Source organism: Alosa sapidissima, chromosome 9, assembly GCF_018492685.1.
Source record: "Alosa sapidissima isolate fAloSap1 chromosome 9, fAloSap1.pri, whole genome shotgun sequence".
Classification (NCBI taxonomy): Eukaryota; Metazoa; Chordata; class Actinopteri; order Clupeiformes; family Clupeidae; genus Alosa; species Alosa sapidissima.
The window spans coordinates 23,466,865-23,490,101 of record NC_055965.1 but is presented as its reverse complement, the minus strand read 5'-3'; the positions used below and the strand labels follow the sequence as shown (position 1 = coordinate 23,490,101).

Genomic DNA, 23,237 nt, shown 5'->3' with positions numbered 1-23,237 from the left:
GGCCGCTAGGGTACAAAAAAGTATGTGCATTCGTGGGTACATTATTGTTCTTCAAAAGGGTAATGCCCCATTTGTATTGACTTAGATACACACTGGTACTTCCATTGCTTAGAGTCCAGCATTTGGAGCATGTTAAGTTCAACTGCTGAGAAGAAGAATAAATAAACAGACTTCAACAACACTTATTTTCAGTTAGATTATCCTATGTAAAACTGAAATGACATGTTTGTGAAAAGCATCCAGTCTCCGTCAACGAATAGGATCATAACAAGATCTGCTCAGATCTCTTAAGACGGGGCCTAATAAATACTTCAGAGACGTTGAATAATGTGCTGCAGCTTTAAGGCTCACGTGAACGCGCAGGAGGAAGAAAAAAGGTTAGAGTTGGTACAAGCAGTGTGGACGGAGCGTTAACAGTGTTTGGGCTCCACTGACGTGCTAATAGTTTTATGTGAAAATATTGTCGAGTGGTCATATTGACACGTTTCAAATCAGTAACGCGGTTACGTTTGTGTTTTCGTTTTCTTTGATAGTGCGAGCGCTGAAGTCGTGCTGCATTAAACTAACGTTAAAGTTAACTTCTGCTAAGCTGGGGCTATGGCGATGAACAGATGAAGATGGCTGGAAGAGCATTCAAGTGAGTCTAGTGCTGTTAGGTCGTCTAAGTCGCTAAGAGTGATATCTTAACTTTTTCGAGGATTTTGTTTTTGGAAGAGCAAGCCTGAACATCAATATCTTGAGGTGTAACGTGTTAGCTAAAAACTATGCCCACCCTTCCCCCACTCCGTGCGTGAACTGCGAGGGAAAAGGGACTATTGACGTGAGAGCCACAAATTAGTCCATGGGCCAGGTCCTAAAAAATCACATATCGGTATCACCTGAGGTGGCAAAATCTACCAATGATTTTTGTAATCCTCCATGCCTGAGGGACATTATTTGGTATGATAACCCTCTATACGTGGTAGCTTAGTTGTATTTTTCCTAGCTTTTATACCTGCACACAGTAAATTATACAATACAAGCCTATGTACAGATATGGGTGCCTCAAAGTCTGGAAGAAGGTGGGACATGTCTTAATCCATGTTATATCACATCTAGATGACATAGGCTTGTAGAAAATATAAAATTTAGATGGATGATTTAGTTTTTCATTAATGATGCAGGCTAAATTAAATAAAATGTACACATTTTCGCCTATATAATACATTAATATATACATGCAAAAGGATGGAAAAGAGTGGATCAAGTCCAAACTCATGTTTTGTGACATCTAGAGAGTATGGGCTTTTAGAAAATATATGGATTAAATGGCTGAATAGGCATGTTTGGCTTTGATAGAGACTATAATGTCTTGGCTGCAAAAATGGCTCAACTTTAGGCTACAGTGGAATTTATAGGTGGATGTGCTCAAACGTTTGAAGACAAGATTAATGAGGACTCAAAAATATATTTTTAATCTTCATCACTATCATCATATTCTTATGCCACTCTTGAACAAGAGACAGCATCAGAAGCGTCTCGTCTGGGCTAAAGACAAAAAGGACTGGACTGCTGCCGAGTGGTCCAAAGTTATGTTCTCTGATGAAAGTAAATTTTGCATTTCCTTTGGAAATCAAGGTCCCAGAGTCTGGAGGAAGAGGAGAGGCACACAATACACGTTGCTTGAAGTCCAGTGTAAAGTTTCCACAGTCAGTGATGGTTTGGGGTGCCATGTCATCTGCTGGTGTTGGTCCATTGTGTTTTCTGAGGTCCAAGGTCAACGCAGCCGTCTACCAGCAGTTTTAGAGCACTTCATGCTTCCTGCTGCTGACCAACTTTTTGGAGATGCAGATTTCATTTTCCAACAGGACTTGGCACCTGCACACAGTGCCAAAGCTACCAGTACCTGGTTTAAGGACCATGGTATCCAGTGGCGTGCACAGACATTTTGGGGGGCAGGTGCTCAGGAGGGGGGGTTAGGAGGGGGGGTTACATGCACATGTTGAATGAAATTTGACTTGTGCTGCAATTAGTAAATCAATATACAATAAAGACAATAAAGAGACCAAAATGTGTTAATTTATGTTGCCTAACAAAACCTATACAACAGAAAACGTTCGTCTTAACACATAGATTTGCAATTGCAAACTCTACCGAAATTATTTGTAGCCTATGTGGTCGTCCTCACGTTATCTGTCATTGACTTGGGCTACAGCGTAAAACTTTATCAGGTGACCAGTCGGCTAAAAATGCTTAGTTGTTTGATGCTGTATGAGACATTTTACTGCACAACAAAATGATTACACGTTGGGCTTAGAGGGCAAACTGTACGATTTTACTTGATCTGTAAGACAATAAAGAGACCAAACAGTACGAGAAGGAGTTATAGTGGGCTACTGACTGTTGTCATTACATGAATGCAGATGGGCATTTTTCACAGGTAATGGGGAACTTCCCGTTTCTTCTGTCACAAATGAATGTGTTAATATATGTTGCCTAACAAAACATACAACAGAAAACGTTCTTCTTAACACGTACATTTGCAAAATCTACCGAAATTATTTGTATGTGGTCGTCACGTTATCTGTCATTGATTTGGGCTACAGCGTAAAACTTTATCTAGCTTCATCTAACTAGTTTATCATCACCTTACATTACATTACATTAGATTACATTTGGCAGACGCTTTTTTAGCCAAAGCGACTAACAACATGGTAAACAGTTTAAGTTTTAGAGCAATTCTCAACAATTTTAGGACACTTTAAAAACATTAGAGTACAGTAAGAATAAGTGCATCAGTGAGTGCTGTTTTTAACAGTTACTTGTCAGTTTAAGACGGCTGGTGAGTGCTAGGATCAGTAAGACTTGTTGTAAGTGTTGCTATGAGAGGAGATGTTCTCAGGTTATCAGGTGACCAGTCGGCAAAAATGCTTGTTTGGTGCTGAATGAGACATTTTACTGCACAACAAAATTATTACATGTTGGGCTTAGAGGGCAAACTGTAAGATTTTGCTTGATCTGTATGTTACCTGGCTGATGGGGCACAGGAGAAGCAGCCTGTCAGCGACCATGCCTGCTATCTGAAGACGCTTACTGAACTGCTATGGCGCTGCGCACCGACCTCAGTAAAATCTTAATAATATTAATAATTAAAAAAAAAAAAAAAAAAACAAGTTTCAAAAGGGCATTTTCGTTGATAAAGGGCAAACTTCCTAGTGCTTTAGCACCACCTAGTGTCTATGTATGCACGCCTATGATGGTATCCCTGTTCTTAATTGGCCAGCAAACTCATCTGACCTTAACCCCAAAGAAAATCTATTGGTTATTGTGAAGAGGAAGATGCGATACGCCAGACCCAACAATGCAGAAGAGCTGAAGGCCACTATCAGAGCAACCTGGGCTCTCATAACACCTGAGCAGTGCCACAGACTGATCGACTCCATGCCATGCCGCATTGTAATTCAGGCAAAATGAGCCCCAACTAAGTATTGAGTGCTGTATGCTCCTACTTTTTATGTTCATATTTTTTAGTTGGCCAACATTTCTAAAAAAACTTTTTTTGTATTGGTCTTAAGTAATCTAATTTTCTGAGATACTGAATTTGGGATTTTCATTAGTTGTCAGTTATAATCATCATACAGTAGGTGGCACAAGGTTTATCATCTGAACAATGTACTGTATTAAACACTCCCCCTGACTACCACTACTTCCTTCTGCCATGCTTCTCTATTCTGGGATGTACAACAATTTGAAAGCAACAGAGATATATCGGGAATGATGTGCTAAAATGAGGCCTTTTCCTACTCAGCAACAGTGTGTGTGACTGTGTGTGTGTGTGTAAGAGAGAGACAGAGGGAATATATGAAGTGTGTTTTGTGTGCGTGTGTGTGTGAGAGAGTGTGAGAGAGTGTGTGTGTATGTGAGGGAGAGAACATGTTTGTGTATGTGAAGTATGTGTGTGTGTATGTGAGGAAGAGAAAGAGAGTGAGAGCGCAGTGGCTTGAGCTGTGGCTTGACTGTGCATCATCAGTATTCTGCCACTCTCATCAGTATTCTAGCCTACCAACTGAAACTGCTCTCTCACACATAGGCTACATCTCTGTATATTATTTAAGTAAGTATAAGTAAGTATATATACTCTTTTGATCCCGTGAGGGAAATTTGGTCTCTGCATTTATCCCAATCCGTGAATTAGTGAAACACACTCAGAACACAGTGAAGTGAAGCACACACTAATCCCAGCGCAGTGAGCTGCCTGCAACAACAGCGGCGCTCGGGGAGCAGTGAGGGGTTAGGTGCCTTGCTCAAGGGCACTTCAGCCGTGCCTACTGGTCGGGGTTCGAACCGGCAACCCTCCGTTTACAAGTCCGAAGCACTAACCTAACCAGTAGGCCACGGCTGCCCCTAATTTTTGTCCTTTCTTTTGTTCACACACAAATTGGGGAAGTCTACAGCAGAGTCCTGCACGGGTGCATTTTTTTTAGACCCGCCCCTGCCCGCACCCGAGAAATTCAGCACCAGATCCGACCCGTCACCTGTGGTGATATTAAAATTAAATCCGCACCCGCCCTTACCCGTTAATATTTTGCCCGTTACCCGACCCGTGCCCGCGATAAATCACACACAAGCTAAAATCATTCAAATGAATGTGCTTTATTTCTTTTCTCGCACAATTGAAGCATGTAGGCCTAAAGGGCGACCTTTTTTTTACATTTTGCGTCAGTGATAGCCTAAACCTTACAACAACGACACATAGCCCAAACCTTGCTGCATCAGAACATTATTCTACATAAAATGGACCTGTTAATGAAACAAAGAGAACAAGAAAAAAACAACCTGAGCCTGCCACTAGTCAACTTTACCTTGACTTCATCCATTAGCCTACTCTCTTGCGCTCCAACTACGAGACGGTTATATTGTTTAATGTTTTCACACATAGATGCATCAAACAAATAATTCAAAAGTCGCAGTACTGATGTGATGGGTCAAGTGTCGTATCGTTGACTAAAACACATATTTGCGATGTGGTAATGATAATTTAGATATCCATATATTTCACATATTTTTCAATGATGTTTTATTTCTATACTGTTTTGGTTGTCATCGTATCCGCCCGCAATGAGTTCTTTTCCCGCCCGCATACCCGCCCGTACATTTTAGGGACGTCATCATTTACCCGTTTTAGCAACTTACCCGCGGATACCTGACCCGTTGCAGGACTCTGGTCTACAGTACAGTTTACAGCAGACATCATTGCTTGATAATGATGTTAGTACCTTACTTCGGCCGGTTGGGTTATTATATCTAGTCTTTCACAAGTAGCCTAGTCATTGGTCATATCCTTACTCATTCTCACACATCTGAATCATAACACAAATAAAAATAAACAGGACTCACCTTGTAATCTGTTTTTGACACTACAACAGCCATTGTTGTTCTGTAGCCTAACTAAACTGCTTCCATCCACATACTGGCCCTGTGGCCCAGCAAACACCAACACCAGGGTTGCCAGATTGGGTTGAGTGATTTCCGCCCATTCACGCTCAAAAAACCGCCCCAACAACGATTTTGTCATTGAGAACCATTCAACTCAAAATTTTATTTGCCCGCCTAAAGCTTATTTCCCCCGCCCGACGAAGTCAAAAGAAGCCCAATTGGGCGGGCACCCGCCCAATCTGGCAACACTGACCAACACACTCTAAAGTTGGCAGTTTATATTTGTACTGTAGAATGTTCAGAAAAGAAATCTAGTTCCAGACAAATTGAAAAAACAGAATTTAGGCCTAATAGTTATGCAGGATCTACATGCATTCTCTTTAGAATTGAAATATCATGGCATGTCTGATCATTATAGTTCTGGTATCATTAAGGATCTGAGAAGTCTATATGTTCTAGATGTGATATAATGTGCATTGAGACATCTCCCAACTTCCTCCATACCACTATACCTTAGTTCTGTCATGTATTTTGCACTACATTAAAATGCATTGATTTTCATTGGACAGCTATTAGTTATGGGTCTAAAATAGCTGTGTAAAGTGTATTCAGCTATCTAACCCACATATTTTCTAAAAGCCCATACTCTCTAGATGTGAAATAGCAAGAGTTTGAATTTGACCCACCCACTTTTAGTCTTCTGCCTCTATCTAATCCTATATTATATAGGTGAAAAAGTGTATGACGGATACATTTTAGCCTATGTAATCCATAGATGTAATTAGATGGAAAGCTAAATTATCCATCTAAACATTATATTTTCTAAAAGCCTATGCCACCTACATATGATATAACATAGATTAAGACATATTGCATCATCCCACACACTTGCATACACCTATACCTACACACAGGCATGTATTGTGAATTGTACTGGGTATGGGTATAAAAGCCAGTAAAAATACAACTAAGCTACCACTTAGAAAAGGTTATCATACCAAAACATATCTCTCAGACATAGAGGATTACGAAAATCATTGCTAGATTTTGCCACCTTTGATGATACCAACTTCTGCTCTGGCCCATGGACTAAATTTCATTAGAAGTCTAGAAGCTACCCTGCCAGCCATCAGACATCCCTGACGTGTGATCTCTGCTGTTGTATGGGTAATCATTGCACCACATTTCAATACACTGACATCCACAAACACACAGGCGACGTGTGCAGCCGAACAGAACTCTCTGTGAACTGAACGAACTAACGCTGCATTGTGCGCCCACACATACACTCTCGCGCTGGAAGGGACATTGCACTGCTGTGCATTCCGTGCACGCACACACACACGCAAACGCTAACAGCACCTACTGAACTAAACGGAACTGTACAGCAACGGCGCTGACACTAACACAAACCCCCCCACACTGGAGTAAAAAGGTCAGCTCATGCAGACTGATACAGCAGACGCTGAGTAACTGTTTATTTTGCTAGCTAATGTAAGGAGTTTTGTAGTCTACTTAAGTTGAAATGCCTGTTACTAAGTGTCAATTTAAGCATCCAATGTTTGATGGCGAGATTAAACAGAGGTATTGATTTATCATTCATGAGATTTCTTACTAAGTGACTGTATTAATGAAACCATACCATATGGAGCTTCCTGACCCATGGGGATGTTTTGTATTTGAATAATTTTCCTTAAGCTCTGTGTTTATTGTTGAGTAAACGTTATACTCAACGGAAATAACAGCTGTACATTTTTGTTTAATTTACTCTAGTGTCCATTTAATGTACTCTAGTGTATTGTGCTACTTACCTGGGGGTAGGGGCGCCTCACCTGTTTAGCTAGACCTAAGTAAAGTAGGGGGTTATCTCACACACTACACACACTTCAGACGGCCACCTACTGAAGCCCACTTTACCCTGTCTAAGAAGCTGCCGTCAGGCCAAGCTGCTAAACAGTAAACAACCTGTTCACTCACCTGAACATTGAGGCCATAGGCATTGAGTGTGGGGGACCTAGATCCTGTCCTACTCAGTCCTCTCCAGAGTAAGTACTTTGTAACCCCTACAAGGCGGCGGTAATAATTCCGACCGTCACAAGAACATTAGGCTACAACATGGTAAATAAAGGTTAAATTAATTGTTATTTCGCCTGGGAGTTTTCCTGGTAGAACTAGTGGGATATGAGGTAGCCTGTTTAGACTGCTTCACGAGCGTTGTAGCCTACCATCCTATGTAGAGAAAAAAAAACACTCGGATCGTCTGCTGTGCTGTCTAGCCTACAGGATCACTGGGACACGCAAACTCAACCGAAAAATAATGTTGACTAGTTAAACGACAATAGGCATACTGGTAAACATGTCTGTGTGTGTGACTCCTGTTGGAACGATGTGATGACGTTGCTTTCGTCACTTTCGGAAAGAGTGCATTTGGCCTGCAGTCTGGGCTTGAAATTAACAATGTCCCGATGTCCCCGGGACCATAAAAAATGCCTCCGGGACACAATAGAATGATGTCTGGGACAACTCTGGGACAGTAGAAAAATGGCAAATTTCAAAATAGGTATTTTTTTCCAAACCTGTTGACATGGGAATCTAAACGTATCTTTCTTGTCTGAATAAAATTATACAAAATTTGACCTGGCGTAATTTGACCTGGCGTTTGACCGGGCAGCTGGCAAAAGCAGCGTTAGCCAGCTAATCTATAAGAAGCGGTTTTATACACGCAGCCTTACAACACTGTTTACTGCTCTTCGAATCACTGTAGGCTACAATGTCATTTTTGATACAATATAAGATATCCAAATGGGAGGGGTGCTTGCGTTTCCTTAGGAATCCGCCATCTTGGTTTTGTATAAAAATAAATATTAAATGACACATATGCCGACACAAACATAGGGCACGGGCGGTAGGCCTATTAACTTAACTATCACTTTCCGATATAGAGGTTAACTGACCTAACTAGCAGGCAGGTAGGCTAGGAAATGCCATTTGTTTTCATGACATTGCGAACATTTTTGACTGATAGTGTAGGCCTGAGATTACACTGGTGTTCTAAAAAAAACGAGATGACAGTCCTCTGACTAAAACGCTGCATGTTTTCTGTCAGTGACAGACGAGACGTCACCAATACCATGCTGAGCTAAATAGCTTAGGCCTACTGCAACGATAGTTTCATAGAAAACAGTTATTTAAGTTAGCATTTGACATTTCATTGTGGCAGTTCTAAGTTATAGGCTAGGCTATTGAGAAAATAAACGAATACCGGAGAGTAGCCTATCTGACAGCTTCACTTCGGTAGCCTAAAGTTAGACAGAAATTAGCCAGCTTTGTGGTAATTTCCCACGCTACTTGTTGTTTTCACTTAGATCTGTGGCCATGACATCACACCAAACTGACATTGAAATTAAAGACACGTAAAAAAGATTATTGACGGAATGTTTTACAAACCTGTCCGTCAAAGCAACGGACAATGAGAACGTCTAGTGCAACCTCAAAAAAGAGTCAAAAGCGCAACCTCTGAAAATGAGTGTTGTGTGAAACAGCAGATGATTAATGTTAATAAAATGGTGTTTAATAAATTAAGTGTTCAGAACTTATGGTGGACCAGAATGAGTTAATTGAGTGGTGCAAGATTATTATGCTGTTTATTACGTAGAATGGGAAAAAACAAGAACTTGAATTTGGGACACTGGTGGTTAAGTCCGGGACAGTGCCAAGCCGAGGGGTTTAGCTTGCCGTGGTTGTTCACCATGTCTCCATACTCCTTCTGAGTTCAAAGAAGACAGACTTGTGTTGGGTGAGAAGGCTGTAGCTTGGGTCAGTGGTTAATGTTTCCGTGGTTACCCAGTACTCTCTCGCTCTCCCCTGGGGCTTCATCACCTCCCTTCCTGTATGTTTGATTAAACACATCATCTTTCCACCATGACTATTCTGCTTGTATACTTCTCTCTCTCTCTACCCTTCCACCTCTTTCTCTCTCCCCCCTCTCTCTTTCCCACATTCTCTCAAGCCCCCATTGGCCATTTGGAGGAATGTGAATGAATCAAATAAACTCACATCTAACCACAGCTGAGCAACGTGACTGTATGAAAGACAACACACAGGCATCTATGAAGGCTCTTAGAGTACAGCATAGTGCTGAAGGTCGACACTCACAGTCCAAATATATTATTAAACAGTGGCCAAATGAGGCAGGAGGACAACTGTTTCAACTTCACAATTACTTAAAAAAAGGAAGTCAAGAGGGGAAAAAGATTAAAACCACTGACAGGTTTCTAGTCACATTCAGATATCAATTAGAGAGTTGGTATGTATGAACAAGTCATACCTTTATAACACGCAAAGAAAAGAAGCAGAAGCTGCCTTTTTCAGTTTGTTATAGGCCTACTACTTTCTTTGGCCCTGACAGTGATAACAGAGGGAAGTGAACTTGTTTACAGTTGATTCCACTGTTGCGAATCCATAATAAGACATATCACATAACATAACCAAAGTTATTTGAAGTTAAAGGCACAATCCGTCAGGATTTCGTTTTATTTAATTCACACTCCACACGCCAATCCAGTTGGGGGCAGCATGTAGGAAAACAATGATGTCACAATGAGTTGCTAGTGGTAGAAACGACGAAACGCACATTGCCCATGCCCTCCTCTCCTCCCCCATCTCCGTTTTCGCTACTGTCTATCCCTATGTGTCTATCAGAGAATGTCTCTGTGTCTATGGTCGCCGCCTAGAAAAAAAAAACTCCTAAATCCGGAAAATGTCTTCTTCAAGCGGCTCACCCTTACCCGATCACTTACATATAACAGTTTTTATTAACGTTTTGCTTTTCACACTGGTATTGTTGGTACTGACACATTTGAGAAATAAATACAAATTTGCTAGCGGCATTTGGCAAGCGAGTCTTAGCAAAGGCTAAGCCTAGCCTGCGTGTAGTAGCGATTGTATGGATGGATAAAACTGAAAATAGTAATAAGGTATTTTTTTCGGGTGGAGACTGACGACGAAGATTACATCCCCCCTGCATCGAGTCAGACAAGAGTGGGCAAACGTAAGGGCCAGGCAAAGAAGAAAAGGCCTGGGTGTCTAGTGTCAGTCCCAGACCTGGAAAGAACAGTACAGGGACGGCTCGAGCTGTCAGAGCAGCCAGAGAGCGCGCTGACCAGCAGAGGCGTTTGGAGAACAGTCACCGTGAGAGTCTGGCAGCAACACAGGTGTTCTTGCTACGTAGCCAGTAACTAAAATGCTCCATGTAGTCAGTGGTTACAGCCAATCGTTCTGTTTACTATTAGAGGTCATTATTATTACCATTTATTACACGGCTCTTTATAATGCTGTAGAATGCTCCATTCACTCCGATGGGACTTCCCAACGTCCTACGGTCTGATAATTTTTAATACCGGACCGTTGCTAAGTATAACCAGAGAATGTCAAGGAAAGTGAAACTCGGCAGGCCACGGCCAGCGCTGCATCACTGTCGGGAGATATGCCACGATAATGACCGCCTTACAGAACGTTATTCCTTACACAATCATCCTCTACAACTAACAATAAAACTTTCTAAGAGCACAGTGGCTACATTTCATGTAACATAAAGAATACCTGAATTATGACTAAAATGGTATGTTCATCTTTTCCTTTGCACCTTTAGGCTATGAGTTCATATTTAAAACTATGGACACAATTGTCAAGAGCCAAAGCTACCACTTGAAATTACATTAGTTTAAACAGCTCTTTAACGACAAATAGATTCTAAGAAGTCAGGAACAGGAGAGAAAAGCATGATGTTAGTATACCAATCTTGATCAAAGAACACTTTCAGGCACAACCAATGTTTCACCAATCCTGATTCTTGGTATTTATTATAAAACTACAAGACAGGAATAAACTTTACATCTACCAAGTGCAACAACACGAATAGAAATGTAACTTTTGGACTATATGAGGCAGGAGGGAAGCAGCTGGGCACATGGATAGTCCTTAGCAGTCTTCAACAGCAAGAAGTCTGGCTAACAAGTCAGGCTTCATGTTGATGAGCCACAGGAAATGAAGAGGTGATCTAATCCTGTGAAAACAGATACAAACACACACATGGGTATATTGGGATAAAGACATGTTTGAAGAGCTTCAAAGGAAAATGGTGATGCTATTTTGCAACAGGCCCGACACAATCTAAGCAACTTATAACGTTACCGAAGATAGAGGATAGTATTCTAACGTATCTGAAAGTTATCCTAATCGTGTAGAGCTAGCATTAGTTGTAATTTTAGTATCTTATGCTGCCAACATCATTCGTTAGCGAGACCACAAGCCAGTGAACATTCACCAATATCAAAATGTATTTATTGCATATTGGAACATCACACTCTATGTATTGTGTCGCGTACAAATAATAGTATTTGGCAAACTGCTTAGCATATGCAGCAAGGACGCTATCGCTAGGTTGGTAACGTTAGCAATGGCGGTCGAACGAAGTCAATTTACCGCGATCTACAGCTGACAAACATTACCTAGTGGCTCGAGAGCTAATTCTACAATATCTCCTTTGCTTAATCAAAATTATGAATTATGTTTAACAGATGTTTACTTACCAGTCAAGAAGAAATGTCGCAAGTTCAGAATCGAACTGCATCTCCTTGCTATCCAAGCTGTCTCCATCGGTGGAAAGCACTCCCTAGATTAACGTGTATTTGCTTGCTTCCCATCTGATATTCTTTTCGCCTCAGATCGAGTTTTTTTTAGCTGGAGGCGATGGAGGTCTCTTCCTAGAACTTTCGGCCATTCTTGCAGTACACTTTACCGTAGAACTTGAACTCCGTGGGGGAGGGGAGGAGCAGGAGGGGGTGGGAGCAGAGCGTGCGTAATTCCGTTGTCTCTTTCTCGACTGCTCTGGGCTGCACTGAAGACGGTTTGGCCGGTATGTTACTCCCTGTCGCCACCTCAGACATAAACTGGAATTGCAAGACTGGATGACCCGGGGCTAGTCGGTTAGCACGCTAATTCTGGAGGAGATCTCTGCAATGCTATGCATATTCTTCGATTAGAAAATGTCAGTATAGTTATTTCTTCACATTATATTGATATGTATAGTTGATTTTTGAATGCATTACACTTCAAAAGTTCACAAAAAAGACACATTGTGCCTTTAAGGGGCCCCATTCAGATATCGGGGTGGAGAACACAGTAGACTAATGACTTCACACAGAGTCCCCAGAACCCTTAAGGCTTAAGCCCCTGAGCCTATAGGCCAGGTAGGCCTGGTCAGTAATCCTTCCAACTGTTTCTCACAAATCCTTCTGAAATTGCAGTCACTCCCAGAGAAGCAGCCTAAATAATGAGAGGAGGATGCCACTGTCTGCAGAACATGCCGGCGGATGGCCCAGGTTTTCATTGTCATTAGGACTGGGATTCTGCTGTGATATGTGAGACATTATGCCTACAATTGAGATGAAGTTGAGTTGATGAAGAACAGTTGTGTCTTGTGCTAACGTTTTTAGAATTATGCCTTGCCTTATAATTTCTCGGAGTGAGAAATGCCATGTGTGGCGGCGTGTGATCGTGTGAAGTCATTGAAATGTGTGTGTCTCACGCTCAATGCGTGAGACTTGAGAGGTCTGATATAATGTTAACTTGTTTTCCGCTAAAATGGGGCGTGATGCAGATTAAATGTAGCCTATCTTTATGATGCGCCTTTAGTAGGCTACGTAAAGGCATGCTGCACACACTTGTTTGGGCTTACGAGCCGGCCAAAGAGTAGATTCGTATAATAAACACCAACGCAGTTCTGAACTCCTGGTCAGCTGAATGGTGTTTTAAATTGCTGTGGACACCGATGCACCAGTGCGATGCACTCTGCTTTCGACATTCATTTACTGTACATTAGATTCCATTCTTTTCAATACAACTCTGCACACCAGCATAGCACTTTTCCACCGTGTAAATCACGATTCAGTTATATTTGGTCGACGCCGCTCCATAAAATCCATTGTTCATCTAGTGTTTGCGTGTTAAAAATGTCGGCGCTGATGTGTGTGGCAAGTGACAGTGCACCATAGACTGTAAGCCTATAAAATGGCAGTGCACTCATGTCGAAAAGTTCCTTATTTTCAACTGAACTCAAAGATAAGAACTCAAAATATGTTTGTTATGCCCTTTATTAGCTATATTTCTGAAGAATATATTGTGTTGCCTCAGGTTTGCTGTAGATCTTTTGAAATTTGATTTGAAATAATCAAATAGACCTACGTCTTAAAGTTAAGTTAATGAAGTAACTTGCTTTGCTTTCATTTGAATCCTAATCAAGATACACAATAATTGCTTTATATTGTTAATATGGAATCCTGGAAAGTTCAGCAATGCAAAATAATAGAATTTTAATAATGCGATAAAATATGTGATTAATCGTGATTAACTATAGGAATTCAGCGATTAATCGTGATTACAATTTTTAATCGTTTGACAGCACTAATAAATATATCTAAATTGATAACATTTGAATGTCAGTCTTATAGTTATTTATTGGCAGGTGGGTGTGGGGCTTTTACTATGGAAGGATATGCAAAAGATTCCATCATCATCAAATGTAAATATGAGAATACAGTAAACTAGTGCTGTCAGTTAAACGCGTTATTAACAGTGTTAACGCAAACCCATTTTAACAGAGTTATTTTTGTATCGCAAGGTCAACATTCTTTGTGGCCTAGGGTTAGGGTGGACCTTATCATGACAGTCTAAAATGGATGGTCACTGGTGAAAGGTTTTAACAGATTTCGTGGGTTGTCCAGTCCACATTGGGTGTGGTGTAGTTATAAAACATTATCAAACATCCGGCTCTTTTAAGAAGGTGGGCCATGTTTCTTAGTCATGGGTGTGTTTTGGGCGTAACATCATTTAAACCAATGAGAATGACATCTGTCGCTCCCTTTAACAGCGAGCAGCGCAACTTTAAACAGCACATCGGTAATTTGATAGTCAGTTAAACTAAATCCGAGTCTTCAAAAAAGTTGTTCTAACGATGAACAAAGGTGAGTGTTTTTGCTTTTTTTATTTTTTATTTTTGTCTGTTGTGACTTTCGCACAGTGTCCTGTCAGTGTCAAAATGAGCAAACACATGTCTGTCTGATTGAGAACCTTTCACGTCTATTTCTTGTTGCTGTCAGGTAAAGCATCAGGAAAAGAGGAAGACTATAAAGTGTCAGGGTATGTGGGACATGACATCACCAATAAATGCATGAAGATTCGGACAGAAACAAGAGGAAGTGTCTCTCTAAGAACACAGCTATAGGATTGTGAGGATAGGAACAGAAACTGACAGAAAGGACCAATGTGAGGTTCTGTCTCTATGACAACACCACTGGAGGATTAGGCTCGTTCACCTTGATGCAGATCTGGCTTGATGTGATGCATACTGGGATGGACACAATGCATGCTGGGATGGACACACTGCATGCTGGTTAGAAATACTGTCTGACTTCTAGCAGCCGGGGAGGAACTTACCACCGAGTCACCATATCACATGACCTTAAAATATTGCGGGAGTCTTCGCCTGCATCCAGTTCTTGCAGTTGTCTTTCCACAGACTGCACAAGCTGAATCCATCCCTCATGAAATATGTTTAAAGACTTGATAGGGCCATTTGGAAGGAATTTCCCTGTGACGATTATGACAACTGTTGTCTTGTCCTTCCAGCAAAACAGATGTCTTCAAAGCATCGTTTTGCTTGCGTGATGTGATGTTAACCTATTTAAGTTAATGCCGTGGATGTCTTGAGAGCACCATTCATTGGCGCTTGCATAGTGTACGGCCAGAGGCCTACGCACTGTGCGTACCAGCCTCAGGCTACGAGTAGAGAAAGAATTTCCCCTGTTTGTATATTCACTCCAAGTTGGCCTACCATAACTTCCCAACTCTGCACTGTAGTCCATAAACTGCATGACAGTAGGTTATTTATATGTCTGTAAAATAACCAAATGCATTTGTTCTACTTTATGAAGCAGAATTATGCACTAGTCTACTTAGAACACGACACATTTTGTTTGTCCAGGAAAGAGAACGACAGCACACGGGGGCAGCAATTACAGAAATTGTTTTAACAATAAATACTAACATTTTTTGCAAACAACAAAAACAGAAAAGATGGAGACAGCAAAGCTAGAGATGGGCAGGGACAAGGTCAATTGATAGGCTATGCTTGTCCAAACGTTATAGGAGCTGGATGTGTGGATGAATGAAGCACAATTATGCTTTACTAATGTTAAAGCATGCACATTGTTTAAAGCCCTAAATTTACCCTTTTTAGGGCTGTGTAATGATGACCAAATGAATATAGGCTGTTAGGCGTGAATAAAGTACTTTGTTGCCTACATTATTATAACCTTCTTTTTTTTTTTTTTTTCGCATGTCCAAATTTCCGTCAAGGATTCCCGGGACACTGAAAGACCGGGGTAGACAACACTTGGTGGGCATGTAACCCCATATGGATAGCATGGAACCATCTTTTTTTCGTTTTGATCTGTAGCCCCCCCGCTGGACTGCACCCCCCGAAAGGAGGGTAGGTAAAAATGTAAAGATGAGGTGTTGTAATCGCAGGTATCTGTGACCTAACATAGTCAAAACTACACGAAATTGGAAGTGTAGGATCATTATGACACCCTCTGAATACACGCTAAGTTCCGTTGAATTCCGTTCATGGGGGGCCACACAATAAATTAATTTATGTTACTATACACCAACTGGTCTGTAGGTGGCCGGAGACAGTTTTCTGTGAATATCTCGAGAACCGTAGGGCCTAGGAGGTCCACCTTTTTTTTGTATGTTGTTCTTAAGGGGGCATGTCAACCCATCCCATTACCACTTATTTCATGTATAGCGCCACCAGTTAAAAACTAAAAAGCAAAAAATTAGGTGTTTTCATCACAATATCTCTGGCTGACATGGTCAAAACTGCACGAAATTGAAAGTGTAGGATCATTATGACACCCTCCGAATGCATGCCAAGTTTTGTGAACTTTCGTTCATGGGGGGCCTTACAATAAAATAATTTATGTGTACATTTAGTGACCATACACCAACAAGGATTCCCGGGACACTGAAAGACCGGGGTACACAAAACTTGGTGGGCATGTAACCCCACATGGATAGCATGGAACCATCGTTTTTTGTTTTGATCTGTAGCCCCCCAACCCCCCCGCTGTACTGGACCCCCCGAAAGGGCAGACACAGTTTTCTGTGAATATCTTGAGAACCGTAGGGCCTAGGATGACCATTTCTTTCTGTATGTTTGCCTCCAGGGGTCATGTTAACCCATTCCATGTGCACACATGTGTATAAACAGATACACACGCACACACATACATTCACAGTAATCATACGTATGACACATACTCACACAGTAGACATATGTACGCATGCATGGACAAACACACATACGCAGGCAAACACACAAGCACGCACACTCACACACATAAACATAAACGTGTACACGCACACATGCACACAATTCAAGAATTACTCAGAATTATGAACAGGCAAGATGGGAGTGGGGTTGTATAAAATACATTTTACATGTGAAATCTATGAACTAATCATGTTTTGGTACTTGTTGTCTAGCAGATACCAGTGAGAATTGAGTGTGGATAATGCATAAGACAGTTAGAATCATATAGGCCTTTCAGCGTGATTTATTTTTGTGGAAAAAATGTGCTGGACTGGGCGGCGGTCATATTTTGTACCGCTCTGCGGTACATCTAGTTAGTTGACCAATGCACAAACATGCAATTGCGAAATGGACAAATAGGTGTACTGCAACCCTTTGAACAATAGGGGATGAATGAAGGATAAACGTGAAATGAAGAAAGTATAAACATGATGTGCAAAGAGGTAGGTGCCTGAAGTGTGAAGACTGAGACTACATGGAAAAATATGCACCAAACAAGCCACTTTGAAATGTTGCTGTTTTCATGAATACAAAAGTTGGGTGACCCCCCTCCCCCACCCTAAAAAATGTTGGGTGACCCTATCCTTAACAAATAATAAAAAGACATGACCCTCCCCTACTTTCCTCCGGTGGTCCATTCCATAAATACCGAACGGTCCCTTATATAGGTTGTTACATGATTATAACGTAACCCCCCCCCCCCCCCAGTTTCTTTGCCTACCAAATAGCTTATCTCTCTCTTTCTCTCTCTCTCTCTCTCTCTCTCTCTCTCTCTCTGTAGCATGTCTTGAAATGAGGGGGTGGGACTAGAAATGATGAATGAAACAACCAAACTATAGGTGACATATTAGAGAGGAAGCTAGCATTCAGAGAGCGTGAGAAAAGAAGCATCCTGCATTTACAGGAACTCAATGTCTTTACGTTCCAGCCGATAAAGATGGAGTCGACTCTTCTGCTCTTTGTCCTCTCCCTGGGTATCGGTAAGACTTTTAATTTAACACAGACCCTATATTGGGACTTACACAAGTCATTAATAATAAGCTGTTGGACTCTAACTAAATGCTAGTACAGTGTTTTAACAAATTGGAAGTCGTCCGTCATGCCATTACATGCTACACTATAAGAGTATCCATCTCTGACAAAGCTGTTTAACTCTTCACTTTGGTGGATTTTGGCGATGGCCTGACAGTTGAAGACATTGGAGCTTTAATTCACTTTATGGTATTGTAGGTAATTTAAGGTGGGTAGGTGTAAAGCCCAGGAATGTGAAATGGTCAAGATGTCTCAGGTGAAGTAAAATTGAATAAACCAAACACACACAACCAGTGTTAAATTCTATCTATCTATCTTTTATTAATTAACTTCGGCCTGACTCTGCCCACTTTGTGTGTCTGACTTCACTCTGGCCACAGAGCACATGCACTGTCAGCAAAATATGCTGTCAAACTCACATCGTAGTGTGTTTCTCAAAATTGATGCCACGTGGATGTCGGTCTCATAGTTGTTTCTTGGCAGGTGGTTGTTGGGGTTTTGCTGTGGAAGGATATGCAGGAAGTTCCATCATCATCAAGTGTAAATATAAGGATGAACACAGAGACCAAAACAAATACTTTTGCAAAGATGATGCCATTGGGGGTAAATATCTCTGTGATACTCAAATACAAACAGAGGGTAATAAAGGGTGGCAGACTAAAGGCAGATTCTCTCTGTATGACAATACGGACGGCGGATTCTTAAAGGTGATCATGAGAAACCTGACAAAGAGTGATGAGGGGAAGTACTGGTGTGGAGTGCAGAAAACCTTCTTAGATGACTACACAGAAGTCAATCTGAAAGTGAAAGAAGGTGAATGCTTTTCTTTTACATTTGAATATGCATATTGTGTCAAGTTGCCTGCTAATTAGACACACTTAACACTTTTAGACCTCTGACACATTCACTCCTTTTTACCATACCAGGAAAAGAGGAAGTCTATAGAGTGTCAGGGTATGTTGGAGATGACATCACCATCAAATGCAAGTATGAAGATACTAATAAACACAAGAGCAAGTACCTATGTAAGAACACAGCTGTAGGGTGTGAGGATAGAATAAGAACAGACAGAAAGGACCAATGGGAGAGCAGAGACAGGTTCTCTCTCTATGACGACACCACTGGAGGGTTCTTCATGATCAACATTACCAAGGTCACCGAAGAGGATTATGGGACATACTGGTGTGCTCTGGACGAACCGCCCTCCAACGACTCTAAAGTGAGTGTTGACCAGTTCAAGACAATACAGCTGGATGTGCACACTGGTATGTATGATTCAGTACTTCATTTCACAGAGCTCAGTTCTGTTGGGGTTTTTTTTCATTGGGGGAAAGTATCCTTGGAGGAAATTATTAGGGAATTAGATGAGGATTGCTCCTACTATCACTGTCAGTGATTGATATGGGGTGAAGTCACGGGAATGTATTGAATTCATTTAATTGATGTCAAAGCTGATGAAATTAACTTCAGAGAGAAGATTGTTTGGTAACACTTTACTTTAGGTTTCTACATAAGAGTGACTTGACACTGTCATAACCCTAACACTAACCCACTAACTTGCCATGACAAAAACCGAATGACACGTGACAGAAGCGAGTGACAGAAGCGTGAGGTCATAAACGTTTGTATAATGTACGTGTTTATAGTTATAAACAAGTATAAACGGTGTTTATAATGTTTATGACACGTTCATGACAGTGTTATGTAGATACTACCACCTCCATAATATGATATCAGCCCATCATATATTTTAACAAGATAATGCTTTCTCAATTCTAGCATTCAGCATTTTTACATAGTCAAACACTGACAACACATTTGTCATAGTCAAACACTGCATAGGGTATTTCAGAGGTGTTTCGTCACCAGTAGCTTCTTATCTGGGTTATTTCTCTTTTTTTGCCAAAATGGCCTCTCTCTTTTGGGAAGGCTATGGGGTGAAGTTTGGGACTCTTAACACCCTTACATTAAACTGCATAATAATATTTTTTTTCTCTGTTCAGTTGAATATTTTGACTATATTTGAGTATGTGACAGGAACTTCATTTGGTTTGTTTGACTGTGGTTCCAGTGAATTCTGAATTACTATTCATCATTTCATCAATCTCCCTGTGTGGCACTATGATGAGGTTCTTCTGTGATAACTTCTGTGGTAACTTTTGTGATCCAATACGTTCTCTTAGGTTCTCCTGTGGTTCTCCCCGTATCCATGACAATAGTGGTGTTGGGGTTTGGAATTGTTTTCTTCATTTGTGTCATGTGCCAGAAGAGAAGGGGTAGAGGTGGGAATATATTTCTCTCTTTCTCATCTTGTCTTCTCTCTTTCTCCTCTCTCCTTCTTTGTCTTTCACTTGATCGCATTTATCATCCATCTCTTGGGTTCATGCTCTGTTTCCTGTCTGTCTCTCTCCTCTGAAAACAGGAAGTTAGTGTATCTCACTTAGGCAAGTCCACAACAACAAATCTGTAAAATTATGTTAATGAGTCAGAGAGCATTCTTTATTCAACAATTTATTCTTTATTCTTTATTCTTTATTTCAACAACACCACACTGATGTCCTGTGTCCATGGCTGCTTCTCTGCGGTTTATTTTAATGTACTCCATTTGCGTAGACCGTAGTTTGGATCATTGTAGTGCCGCTGTGTTTGTAGAGGATGAGTGTTTGGTTCATCGAGTGAGTTACGGCTCCTACACATACATGTAGTTTTGTGCAGTGCAGTCCTTTCACTTACGTCATCCGTTGCTGAACTGAATTGTGGGTCCGTTGCGTCACGTTGCTCCCGTCGCTTGCGTCAAAAAGTTAAACTTTTGCTGCACCGACGGACAACAACAAAAGGTACCAGCCAATCAAATTACGGTTATACTTCAGTCAAAGTCATTTGCATAGCTACCGTCGGGAACACCCACTGCCATGCTTTGACAGAATGTAACTGTGTGTAGGAGCCGATCACATTTCCTTTTCTCTATTTTGCCCACTTGTATATTTTTCCTCCATAAAGGCTGTTTAATCTTTTGTTGATGTTGTTGTTCATTTCGCTTGTTTCAGTATTTGTCTCTGTCTCTTTCCTTCTGTTTGTGTGCATGTGTGTGTGTGTGTGTGCATGTGTGTGTGTGTGTGTGTGTGTGTGTGTGTGTGTGTGTGTGTGTGTGTGTGTGTGTGTGTGTGTGTGTTTGATTAGAGCCGTCCTTCAACCATAGCGGCACTGTTCAAGACAACGACAGAGCGGTATGTAAACCTGAGTGTCTGAGGTAAAATGTGTCCATCTTGCAAAAAAAAAGGATCTATGACTATGGATCTATGTCACAAAGCTTACGTGTGTGACAAACGAATTAAATATACTGTAATTTAGACTGTTCATATCAATACACCATTAATATTAATGATATTGTTGTGTCCTCATCCTTCATTGTCACAGAGAGCTCCTACAGATGGGGTGTATGAAGAGATTCAGGACACCAGCATCTCAGTCTACGCCCTGGCTCAATTACCCACAAACCCCTCCTGTGACCCGACCTACTCGACTGTCCAATTACACACAAGCCCTGGTGGAGACCCTTCATACTCAACAGTGCAGCTACCTGCAGATCCCTCTGAAGACCCTGGCTACGCCTCTGGAACTTTCCAGAAGATTCCATCCTCAGAGACGTCATAGTCAATAAAGAGGAGCCCTCCTGTGGTTGGGCAATTGTGAATGGCCCCTCCCATACTTAGATGTATTTCAATTCCTGTAATGTGTATAAGCCAGTGTTTTAAAAGTGAACTAAACAAATGTCCTAAACAATTAAATGAAAAGAACTTTGCGCAAAATATTTCAGGTTATTCCCATTATTCCTTTTCAACCTCTCTGCTGATGATGATTAAAACCTGTTGTCTCTCTGAGGAATCTATCTAATGACAACGAACACAGTGACAAAATGTCATCTTCATGGTAGTTATTACAAGGGCCAGTTTCACCAGAGAAATTTGGGGTGAGGTGTCTTACTCAAGGGCAGAATGGTGGCAGTCAGGAATTGAACCCACAACTTGTCTGGCTACTGACAAAAAATATTATGATTATACAATATGATGGAATACAGAGAGAGTTATGATGATGGATAGAATACAGAGAGATTTTGAATGAAGTAACAGCGTCTCACTACTCAGCTTGACATTGGGCAGCTGTCAAAACAGCACTTTAGTTTTTTTTTCCTCAGACGTTGAACTTTTTCCATCTTAAAAAAGTCCTGAGCTGCATTAAAAAAACACTTTGTAAAATAGATGCTGGCAGCTTAAAAGAAGATGCAAAAATGTGAACACAGCCTTATAGGATTCATGCATGAGTCTAATGTTGTATTGTAGGTTAGATTTATATCTATAGTTAATGAAATGTAAAAATATGCTTTGTAATTTGAATTAAAGATGTGTATAATTTTGTTTATCAGCATTTGTAGAACTTACTGTATTAAGAAGTTAACTGGATTGACCATCAAATATGAATATATCATTGTTTGTCATACAACATGAATATTCTTTGAATTAAACATACTTAAGTGTACTGGATTGATATAAAAGTGTAAATTTAGTATGGAATATTTTATATGCATCTGAAGTGTACATAAAGTGGTGACAACGTTATTGCATGTTTGCACACACACACACACACACACACACACACACACAGGGGTGGGCAGTATTTCTAATACATGCATTTAAAATGCATATTTCAAATACAAAATACTATTTTGTAATTTGTATTTTATTGAGATAAGTATAAGTACTTTTTTTTTTGATCTCGTGAGGGAAATTTGGTCTCTGCATTTAACCCAATCGGTGAATTAGTGAAACACAAACAGCACACATTGTACACACAGTGAAGTGAAGCACAAACTAATCCCGGCGCAGTGAGCTGCCTGCTACAATGGCGGCGCTCGGGGAGCAGTGAGGGGTTAGGTGCCTTGCTCAAGGGCACTTCAGCCGCAGCCCACTGGTCGGGGCTCGAACCGGCAACCCTCCGGTTGCAAGTCCAGAGCGCTAACCAGTGGGCCACGGCTGATGAAAATGTCTTTATATTTTGTATCAAAATACTTCAGTGCTGTGTATTTTTGCATTTTCAAAACACTGTAAAATTCTTTCTGTGAAACACTGTGATGACATCTATCTAACTATCTTTAAAGCACAAAATCTCTGTCTCTGTTGCACCCTCGCATGGTCAAGCCCCTGTTATACTGCTCTTGGCCACTAGGGAATTTTGGCGCTGTTTGATACTTGTTATGGGCATACACGTTACGCTAGTCATCACAACACAAAATGCGCGATGCTACAAATTGGATTGATTTTTTATTTTTACTTTTTTTGTATTTACATTGATAGAGGTT

The 23,237-nt window shown here is 40.9% G+C and overlaps 2 protein-coding genes across 2 annotated transcripts in view; both read left to right on the top strand.

The window, feature by feature from the left end:
• The window catches only part of LOC121719492 (polymeric immunoglobulin receptor-like), a 69,931-nt gene that overhangs the window by 29,408 nt on the left and 17,286 nt on the right, over positions 1-23,237 (top strand). The window lies entirely within an intron of this gene.
• On the top strand, positions 17,710-21,619 carry LOC121719524 (polymeric immunoglobulin receptor-like). Its single transcript, XM_042105246.1, has 6 exons — positions 17,710-17,829; positions 18,365-18,694; positions 18,808-19,146; positions 20,065-20,163; positions 21,062-21,108; positions 21,299-21,619. The coding sequence occupies exons 1-6, from the start codon at positions 17,787-17,789 to the stop codon at positions 21,533-21,535; spliced, it is 1,095 nt and encodes a 364-aa protein (XP_041961180.1). The 5' UTR covers positions 17,710-17,786; the 3' UTR covers positions 21,536-21,619.